The sequence below is a fragment of the Merops nubicus genome, unplaced genomic scaffold, assembly GCF_000691845.1.
Source record: "Merops nubicus isolate BGI_N331 unplaced genomic scaffold, ASM69184v1 scaffold45285, whole genome shotgun sequence".
NCBI lineage: Eukaryota > Metazoa > Chordata > Aves > Coraciiformes > Meropidae > Merops > Merops nubicus.
Window position 1 is genome coordinate 6929 of NW_008611132.1, and position 11342 is coordinate 18270.

Here is an 11342-nt window from a genome sequence, read left to right on the forward strand (position 1 = left end):
TTTTTTCTTATGGGCAGAGCTGGGGGGCAGGGGGGAGAGGGGGGGAAGCAAAACTAGTCCAGAGATGTCCTAGGTGGTGATGAAGAAAGGCAGATACAGTAGGAGTGGCAGGAACAGTTTGTCAATAAATATTGCTACACAGCATGCACAAGAGTTAATAAAATAAATTATACACCACATTTTCTTTTCAAACAAGCTTTAAATAGTCCATATGTAACCAAATCACATGTTACAGACAAGAAATTCTTGCTGCCAAAACACAGGATGAGTGTTTTTCCCCATCATTCTTTCCAAATTACAGACTTAGGAAAAAATATTTCAAGAAATATAAGACTTTAAAAAATAAAATCATGTTAAAAAACAGAAAAGGCCAGTAGAATAGAACAGTGAAGTACATGAACGAGTCATCAGAAGAATGTTAGTACACAGGTACTTACAAAAAACACACAAGAGTGGAGATAAAGGCTTTAAAGACAGATACTATGCAGGCTAACTCAGTATCGAAGAGCATAATGCATAGGCTTTATTATTAACTCTATAAATCATGCATTTGTGTGTGCAGACAAAATATACTTAAAGCCACGTATTTAAATGCCATCAAGAAGACATCTCAGCTCCTCCCCAGCAACATCAGTTGACTTCAGGGAAGAATTAAACCCAGTTTTGTTTATTTTTATACACTGGCCTAATCCAAACTCATAATTTGTAAAAGGGAACAAAGTAAAAGGAAGAAATCAGGCAAAAGCAAGAAACCACGTATTTTTCTGAGATGCTCAGAGGCACCGAGATAATGATCCAAACCCACTTTTTAGTAATCACCGTCCCTGGAATGTAATGGCAGCAACAGTAACCCAGACAGTTCTCAGCTGTGTTTCAGAAAGTGACTCCAAGAAGAATGATCCAAGTGTTGAGTGGGGAAAAATAGAAATTAACCCTGCAGTACATACATACATACATACATAAATGGCTCTTTCCAGAACAAAATACTGAGCACTACTGAGTATGTGGCAGTATGGGGTGTGCATTAAGATATACAAGTGAAATCTGCTTGGGGCACCTTCACTCAGAGGGATAAGTCTTCTTAAAATATAATAATAATAATAATAATAATAATAATACTTCTTTATACTCGCCACTTGTTAGCAATTGTTTACATCGTAGAAAAATAGATAGTATTCTGTTACAAGAAATATAGTTACTTTGTTAAAATGGGCTATTTTAAACCAGCTACTATTCTTTCATATAAAGAATTTCTAAACAGCAAAACAAAAATAGGTAATACTGAGTGCAAAACAGCCAGTGGTATACTTTGCATTGGTTTGAAACACTAGTTGCCAGCTACTATAATTACATGTTCTATACAATGTACTACAAAAGTCATCCATCTTTTAGAAGCTTTGGGGGTTTTGCTTTTCTTCTCTCTAGGTGGCAAGTAAGCATTTAATCTGAGCAAATTCAAACTCTGGAAGTCAGAAATAATTTCACAATCAGTCTTCGCTACTATTCTCTTGCATTCCTTCCCCCATGGAGTGCAGCAGCACTTTCTACTTTATGGCCAAAAATCCCTTAAGTTAAACAAAGTTTAGACGGTAGATACTTAGAGGTTTAGCTTATAAATTCACATTCTTTTAAAAATAATTTCACTAATCTCCCATGTTTACATTTACACCAAAGAGAAAGCTCAAAAGCCTCACTTCATGCATTTCATCCCTGCTGAAGACTGAAACAGAGTTCAGATCAAAACTCTGCCAACATTAAGTATTAAGTCTTAATGCTACAAAGCCAGATGGTTCCAATGTAGAAATCAGATTTTTCTGTAGTCTCCGCAACAGTTTCAGATACAAATAGCTAATTTCTAGTGGCAGTGGTAAAGGCATTATTAGTACACCATAAACACCACAAATGGAGGCAATTTCCAAGCATCAAAGAACAACAACAACAAAACAAACAAAAAGCACCCAAAAAAAACCCCAGTGAAACATTCATAGTAGAGCAGAAATTTCTCTATTCTCCTCTGTTCATCTCACACCTTTTCAACTTTGGTGGGGTCATATGCATCTGAAAAAAAACCCAAGAAAACACTGTTAATAATGTATTGTGACATCTACTCAACATTTCTAGCTGTGGAAATGAGACATCTTTTCCCTAGATTTTAGTTTTAAAAGAAGCTAATACTGGATTTACAGCCTTAAAGACACCTATTACATTCCTGACACAGCTTTCGGTATTTACACCAGTGTAATTTTGTGAATAACTTGGATCAAATGCATGGAGATAGAATCTGGGAAGCCCTGGGTAGGTGGGAACAAGTGTACCAAATACTGAGGGACTACTTCTAGTTTTCACATGCTTTGACAGGGAGAGAAGGCCATGAGGTTTGTCCTTCCTTGTATTGAGCACTAAAGACAAGTAAATGCTTTAAGCATTGTAGCAGGGTGTTAAAGGCTGGCTGAAGAAGTGGTGGTGCCATCCAGTTATCAGGGTTTTTTTCGCTCAGTTGCTAATCCTTAATTTCAGATGACTTCAGTGGAATACAGAAAGGACAGCTGCGTTGGGTCACTGTGGTTAGCTGGACTGTCTCCCTCCAGTCTGCAAAACTCCAGCCCATGTGCTGAACGTTATTCACTGAAAGCACTGGACTGGATTACTAACATTGGTCTTCATTTTCAGTCTGCCATTTGTCACTTCACAAGACAGACCACACTTCGCTTTTCTTGTCCTCAGCCCCCAAGGTCACTGTTCTATCACAGTTTTTAATTGGATTTTTCCCAACATTGGCCATAAAATGAGCGGATACGAGCCTTTTCCTTCACCCTTGTGCCTCTGGGATAGGATTGCAATGAAGGGGCTTTGTGCCGTCATGCACACGTTTGACGTACCCTGGGCTCCTTGGGATGCATAGTCATGGTGTGGAGGAATGAGGGCTACCTACAGAGGTGTCTGGACAAACCAGCCTTGCAGCCTGTGCTACCGTGTGCTACTTGCTGCTCTTATGCAACCTGAGTATCTGTGTTAACCTTAAACGTCCCTCCCGTAGGCTGTACTCCCACAGCACTCACATTTAAACAGTTGAGCATGAAAATAGCTGCACACATAAATATCACACTTTGGAGTAAAACGTTCATCCTCAGGACTTTTTATGTTGATATGAGTGAATGTCTTCATTCAAACAAGCATAAAAATCCTCAGAGGGAAATTTTTACTCCTGTGTGCAAGTGTCCATCTGCAGCATCCAGACTCATATCAAGGGGGGACTGGCTGGGAAAGAACTTCTGGATTTGGCCCCAGTGGGTGGATTCCTTTATTGCTTCACTTGCCCACTCTTCTCAAATTGCTAGGCCAGCCAAGAAAGGAGTCTGTGCCAGCAACACCTATGTTTTCAGAACTGCTTGTCACTATTCAGCCTCTTCTGGCATTTCTAAACTTCAAGAACAGACTCCACATGAATGCAAAAAAAAACAAGATGAAAAAAAAGTTTTTGAAGGCTACTGCACTCCAGGATAACTGCACCTATCCAATCTTAATGTACTGATGGTGTGGGAAGATGCCTCTAAAGCAGGAAAGTTTTTTCAATTCTAAATTATTTGCCATCTAAACTGCTAGAACGTATAAAAAATTCTGAACTGTTCTGTGTGAGGTTTACCTAAGAATACAGATAGATTTACATTTCAGAGACCTGATTTTCCAAAGGCCAGACACATTCACACTAACAGAATTTCCCACAAAATTGCAAGTGCTCACTGTTTTGCAGAGTTGTGAGACAGGGGGAGAAAATCAGGGCCACAAGACATGGAGCCTCTGCATGGCTCAGTTTATTCCTTCAAAGTTTACCCAGTCCATCAGAATCTAAACCAAGGATGCAAAAGGGCAAGACTGTAAGGCTACATCACCCTTCAGTGGAGAAAAACACTGGAGTTCTAGTACTGATATAGAAATGTTTATTCAACATTTGGTTAAGCTCATTTGAAATGCTCTCTACAGGAACAAAGCCAGATCAGCAACCTCGTGGAAGCAGTCTTCAAACAGCAAGGGAGAAAAGACATCCAGTGCACTTGGGAACATTTGGAGATGTTCTTCTAGCATCAGTATTTGCACAGTAAGATCAGCTTCTTGCGCCGAGTTTTGGCAGAGCTCTTACTCTGAGAGATGACTGCTCACCTGCCAAGCTGCATTATACATGTGCAAACCTGCTTCTGCTACGGCCTCTAGCCTCTGTGATGGGCCCAGGCTGTAGTTCTAAAACTAACATCACCCTACTTCAAATATAATGGCCTTTAGCAATATTTACTCTTTAAAAGCAAGAAATGCAACAATTTTTCGAGGATTCTGATTTTGGCTTTCAGTGGTACCAGTGAACCAGTTTGGAAGTTGGAGTGAGAGTTGACAGCGGAAGACACAACATCAGGCCTTTCTAAAACATGAGTTTTCAGCCGTGCCTCACTAAGGGAAGATGAAGATCTTGTGGCCATCAACAAATCATGGCCGCTGGATGGGAAGAAGCCAGTGAGGGAGCTGCCTTCTTGCCCCACCTGCGCGCGTCACCCTGCGCAGCAGGAGGGGGCATCCACGCAGGCCGGGCACTGCCCGGGGCGGCTGCTGCGCCTCGGAGGGAGCGGCTGCAACGGGAGCACGCTGCAGAATGCAAGCCTGGCTTCGGCAGCAAGAGGGGTAAATTTAGACCTAATTTGCTGCAGAATAACTCTCCAATAAAACACAATCTGTTTTGATACATCCCTGAAATCATGTCACCACAACAGTTATTTCCTTCACTCCAGCAGAAACCTCGAGAGAGGAAAGCATATGAAATGCATGTGGGCTGTTCTAGGCCTGATGGGTTCAAGGAGGCTGAATTAGCCTGCTTGGAAAATCTGGTCTAGAGAAATACAGTCCAGAGCAGAAGGAGACACGGAGCTGTGGGACACAGCAAATGACATGAAGGGAAAGGCTGCAAGAGTGCAGGAGTCAATACTTAGAACTCATACAAATATTTCTCTTCAGAGGGAAATACATAAATCCATTTTACAGTATGCTCCATTTAATTTCAGCCCCTCCGTTCTGGGCAGCTGTGAACAGAATTATATTGATGACGTTTAATGAGTAACCTGTGCAGGTTTCAAGGTAGAGTGTCAGCTATTACAGAGAGGATGGAAATAGGAGGAGATTAATATTAGTTTAACAACTTTCACACCACACATTTGCTCACTCCAATTAATTTAATGGACCAGACAGGTGGCCTGGGAGATCTATGCCTTTGCACATAGACTGATTCTCAGTTGTTCTACACAATGCCGTATGGAAACTGTTTTGGAGAAAGAACATCTCATTTTACTTTGGGGATGCATATGGACTACACAAGTTTATATGCCTTAGTGAGATGAGGAACAAAGGAGAAGAAAAAAAAAAAGGTGTTCAGTGAAAAAGTCAACTTTCCATTTGACCTGGGGATAACAGTCATTCTCCACCTCTGATCTGGAAAATATTCATGAGAGAGAGAGAATTTTCCAGGCCCCTTAATGCAGCCATTTCCCAGAGGCTTCACAGAAGGAACATCAGATTTTTATTTTTAGTTTCTTATGAACTCCGAAATAGCATGTGTCTACTTAAGTATTAGAGAGGGAAGAAATGGGTATTCAAGGAGAGGCTATGATTAAATCACCACGTGTTCCCAAACACCAGCACTAGCGCTGACTATCTTTGAACTCTGCTGTTTGAAGCTGGCTGTTCCCTGAAACAATTAGACAGTGATAATACCTCAGGGAGCACTCCAGTCTATGTGAATGAGTTTCAGTATCACAAGTGAGTTTTGCAGCAACTTTTCCTAAAATGGGACGATAGAACATTCACGTTATCTGTTCCACAAGGAGAGCAAAGTGGGTGTCAACTGGACGGGGGTAGTCCCACCTACAGCCTGTTACTATTTGAGCAGCATTATGTGGGCACAAGCAAACCGATCAGGCCTTACATAAGGGAACATTATCCATCTGGATCTCCCAGAATAAGGTCTTACCTAAAGAAAAATCTCTGTCGATCTTCTTGTCCATTCCACCGAAATATCCGTTCTCACTGAGAGAGATAACACGTTTGGAAACAGCCCCTGAGCTTGCCAGTTTGCTTCCTCTCTCCTCTTGTACCTTTGACAGCTTCTCCTCGTCCACCTCCTCTCCGGAGTCTGCACTCTTAATGCTCAGACGTCTCATCCGGGACACAGAGTCGACTTCTTTCATGCGCACCAAACGATCCATGGCGGTTCGGCTGGGTGGAGAGGTGAGCTTGCCCTGGAGCGTCTCTATCACTTTCGAGGTGCTTCTCACTCTCTTTTCTGAATGCTGATGCACAGCTGACTTGCAGACCAAGTTTTGGTCCTCACCTTGGCTGGGACTCACAGGTTGTTCAAGAACTTGCTCAGCTACTAGTGTTTTAGCACTGCCTTCCTGGTTAGTGGTCTGGCATTCATCAGGGTATAAAGATCGACCTCCCACTCTGACAAAGAGAGCACTCTCCGTCCAGCCACACTTTCGTCTGCCTTCATAAGAACTATCTTTTTTTCCTTCTTTGTCACTTACTGTGCTCCGCGCTGATGACTCAGAGTTCTGGGCACCATTTGCAGGGCTGGTGCCTGGTTGGGGCCCAACATGGTCATCCGGAAGCAGAGACTCCACTGCTATATCTATACCCAAAATTCTTGCAGCTCTTGCCTGCAATGACTCATTCACAGGGATTTCCACTACATTTGCATTTGAAAAGTGATCAGAATTGTTAGCACCAGGTCCTGAGGCTACATCAAGTCCCACTGACCTCAAATCTGGCTCAGAGTGCCCTTGGTTCTTCTTTGTTAGTGATAAGGGTACTATTGAGCCTCTCTCTAATACTGTATCATTTGTGGGAGTTGCACCTTTGCTCATTTTAACAAAGTCTAGGTAATTTTGGTCTTCGCTCATCTCCTGCAAGACAGGGTTATTGAAAGGATTACTGTGACATGAACTGCTTGGGCTACTGGACAAAACTCTATTGAGAGGGCCCACGTGAACTGGCTGCTTGCTTGTTCTGCTCTTGGCTTCCCCCGACCTCATTTCTGTTATCAGACTTCCATCTGCTGGCCCAACTGCTTCACTGCTCCCTCCTGGCTGTGAGGAGCCTTGAGAGCCAATGCAGCCTGACTCACCACCATGCTCCGTCCCCACACTCCAACTTTCAGACTTACTTTTAACTCTTCCTGACCTAAACACAGGTACCTCTGGCACAACTGTTACTGATTTCCCACCATGTGTTGGCTCTTGCTTTGACTTCTCATTTCTGGATGGCCTTCTCTGCATAAGGGCACCTGCCAGTGGAGAAGCCGCAGCACTTTCCAAATCTTCTTCACTGCTCATGCTCTCCTCCTGCTCTTGCAGCTCCTTGTTAAAACTTTCTAGCTCGCTTATTGCATCCCAGGGACGACGACTTACAGGCTTCAACAGGAACTGCCCAAACAGCTCTTTACTGTTGCAGGGAGTGCCTGCTTCTCCCTTAATGACATCTCCCTTGGAGAGAAGGCCAGTTTCCCTCTCCTGGGCAGGCAAAGGCTGGCTCTGGTGGGCTTTTGGGGAGGGGGCCTGAAGGACCGAGGTGGCAGTCCTGGAAAATGCACTGTTCCTAGACTGGCTGAGGTACATCTGACCCTTCATGCTGTATGCGCTCTGTCTGCAGCTTCTCTCATCCGAAGGTAGCCCTGTCTGTTTCGACCCTCTTGTAGATGCTGTACGTCCTGGGAGCTTTGGAGACAGCAGTTTGTTACTATTGGGCTGCCCAGGCTTTGTACCATGGAAAAATTGTGGGCTTTTGGGTTCTTCAGCAAAACTGGTCTGCGTCTGCTGGTCTTTGTACTGATCACCTGGCCAGGAGCCAGAGTATTTGAGCTCCCTGTGCTTTGTAGGCTGAATAATTCTGAGGTCATTCATTTGTTTGAACTCTTCTGGTCTCCACAGCTCTTGTTTTTGTAACTCATTTTTATTGGTCATGCTTCCTGTAAGCGCTTGTAACTCCAAGTCTGTTGAAGACATACTTAAGAGACTTTGTTCTTGCAAAGCCCCATTGTTATCGAACCCATTCTTATCAGGGCTCTGGGTTACGTTGTTGTTCCTGTCTGTATCTGGCAGACTGGATTCTGATTTAACTGGGATAGAGACCAAACAAAATATAGTTTCATTCATTTTTTTCTTTGAATTTTTTTTGCTCTGCATCCCAGTTCCAGGTTCAAACTTTTTCACTTTTGTAACAGTCTCACAGGTGCTGTCCACATGTGCACGTCTCACCGAAAGTTTGCCTTTTGCATACTCCGCGGTGGCTTCGTTACGGGGGCTGTGATTCCTTGTGCTACAGCTGTCTCTTTGGTCTGGCAAGGCACAATTTTCCTGATCTCCCATGGATGGTGCCAACCATCTGTTGCTATGGGTGGAGCTGTTGGAAGTTCCTTCTCCCTTTGCAGAACTGGACAAGTTTGATGCATCCAAAAAGGCACTGTTGTACTGTACTTCAAGATCTCTCGCTTGCAAAGCACCAGAAGTGGAACTACATGCATTCTCAGTGTATTTAGTGTTGTCCTGCAGACTTCCCGGTGGTGTGATTTTAATATGTCGTATCCGAGGATCATCAAAGGGAATATACTGAACAGAACACAGGTAGTCAGTGGGGCGCCTTGCATGGCTTTGCTTCCCATGAGAAAGATGGTTGTCTTTGCAAAGGTCACCCCCTGCTTCAAAAGTATTTATGGCTGGTCGTTGGCAGGGGACAACCTGCTCGGCGTGACCCTGCTGATCACTGCTGGCGTACATGTTAGTGTTAGGCACTTCACTGAGGGGATGTGGGGTCACGTGTTGGTGAGGTGGGGATTTGTAAGAAGGAGGAGGTACGTAGACGGGGGGCTCCAAACCAGAGTCTTGGATGCAAGAATCTTGCCTTGGCTCATTAACTTTGGCTAAATAGGAGATAGGTTCATCTTTCTGGGAGTGGTCCTGGAAACCGGTGGTTTCCACGGGTGCCCTGGTCTGCCGCTGCAGTTCGTAGGACGGAGGCTTGAGAGGTCTCCCATACTTGGGTTTCACCAGGGGAAGGAAATGGCCTCCTGTTTCATGGTGCTTTGCTGGGTCCACACTCAGACTGTTTGGGGGATAGGAGGGGGTTTTAGTTACACTGAGCGAGTTGTTACTGTTGGTCAGGGCGGGCATTTCCACACACCTCATGCTCTCTGGTGAAAGGACCCTCGGCAATGACTGAGATTTCCCCTTGTTGTGGGTGTTCAGTACGTTGTCTCCCAGGGTCAGTGAATACAATTCTTGAAGCAGCTTCTCCCTGTCGCCCTCGGACATTTGCCTCCCTGCTTTTTTTGGCTGGTTCAAACTTTCCATTCCCAGACTTTGCCATTTGCAGTCACCAGGCACTTCACAACTCCCCTGCAAGCCACTTCTTCTGATGTACCCTGCGCCCGTCTCCACCTTCAGCTGACTCTCCTTGGGGTGCCGGGATGCCCCTGGGGCTGCAGCCAGGCCTTTCATTTCCACACTGGCTTTCTGGGAATACCCCAGGAGTACACTGAAGTCCTGTCCTCGTCTTCTCCAGTAGGTGAGATCCTTCTCAGTCTCGGGCTGGGAAGACCATGCTAATTGAGGCCTGTCATAAACCCTGAAAAAGAAACACAGGGTCACAGGCAGTTTGCACAGATGCCCTTTCTTTCTCTTACGGTTAAGGCCATTAGGAGGTCAAATGTTAAGTTATGCCAATGGGGTTTGTCTAATCTATTTGCAACCAGATGACTGTATGATTTTAATGAGAGGATTTAGAAGCCAGTCATTAACATGAGTCAAGGAAGGGACCGATGCTCTGCTGCCATGTTGTTAGCTATGCAAAGCTGTTAGAAAGAGAAACAAATGCACACAGTTACATGCTGTGCAGACTCACACAGCCCTCCTCAATGGACACCAGAAAACCAGAAATGATTGTGTTGCACTTAGTTCTGCACTCTGTTACATCAAAATCTATACATGTCAAGGGGACTACTGTGGTACACAAGTTTAATAGGAATCCAAAAAGCAGAGTTAGGGAGAACAGGCAGAGGGCTATTTCATAAGGTAAGATATATTCTGTGAGAAATATGATTTGCATCCTAGTAAAAGAACTGAAGTTAAACATGTAATTTCCAGCTTTGATTCTTGTTCATCTTTCCAAGGGAACAAATTTCTTCAAAGTGCTTTGAATGAAATGATGCGTGCCACAGCAATCAATGGTGATGTATCGGCACAAGTCTGATTAAGATGTAGCCAATATTTAAAATCTAAAATACCTCCAGAAGTGTAACATACTTAAATAAAAGAGGGATTAACTCCTGCTATCTATTACTGAAATACTAAAGACATTAGACATTTTTTTTTATTATTATAAATACAGAACACAGATATACATGAACAGAATAGCTTCTTTGTGTCTTCTGAACAGTGTAAACTGGTTTATATATTACTGGTGAACAAAATTGGTACCCTTCTATATAAATAATTAATCTTCTACTTAAACCACATCCTGCTATTCTTGTACCAAAGGTGTCCAACAATATAACTGCCTTTACACTATGTGGCTGCCACCAGCATAAGACTGGAAAGAAAAATCAAAATTGACAGAAATAGGACAACTATGCAGATAGAACTCAAGAAGTTCTTTCTCTTCCTTCCACCCCAAGGTATATAAACTGTGTCATCTGGCTCTTTTTTACTAAAAACCACGATCTATTTAAATAGTAGTTTGTGAAAAGATAATACAATTCAAAATTTGGAATGAAAATTAAGCAATCCATGTCCACAGCAATTTTCTTTTTACATATATACTAACTTCATCCTATGACTATAAAAGTTTAAAAAAAAACCCGAAAACAAAGATAAAGAGCATCTTGCTTGCATCAGTTCAACTGGATTAAGATTTAACATCTGACCAAAATGTTCTGCCTTTGAAGCACAAAGTACAGTTTGCTGAACCCCCAAAAATAACAGACATCTTTTTATTCAGATATAACAGGATGCTTCCATTATTGGAAAGCTGATGGCAGTGACAATGAACTTTTCCATGCCTCTCTGCATGTGGAAACACGCAGCTGAACAAATGCTGTCTTCTGAGTTTATCAAATTTACCTTCTCATCTCAACCCCATGCTGCTGTGGCACCATTTGTATCTGCATTTACAAAACGAGGTGAGAAACAGGCTCTAGCAATAGTGAGGAGTGCTCCTTCTGTTTGATTTCATTCATCATCATAAAAGGGTATACAGAAATCGCTGGAAGTAGAGAAGCATAGATTGCAAGATCAGAAGAGACCGTTATGGTT

The 11342-nt window shown here is 43.2% G+C and overlaps 1 protein-coding gene across 1 annotated transcript; it reads right to left on the reverse strand.

Moving 5' to 3' along the window:
• Positions 1-1636: 1636 nt before the first annotated feature.
• On the reverse strand, positions 1637-9657 carry KIAA1462 (KIAA1462 ortholog; the record flags this gene model as incomplete). Its single annotated transcript, XM_008941120.1, has 2 exons — positions 1637-2058; positions 6008-9657. Coding segments are annotated over 2 exons (3685 nt in total), but the record flags the coding sequence as incomplete, so codon positions are not given.
• Positions 9658-11342: the final 1685 nt, after the last annotated feature.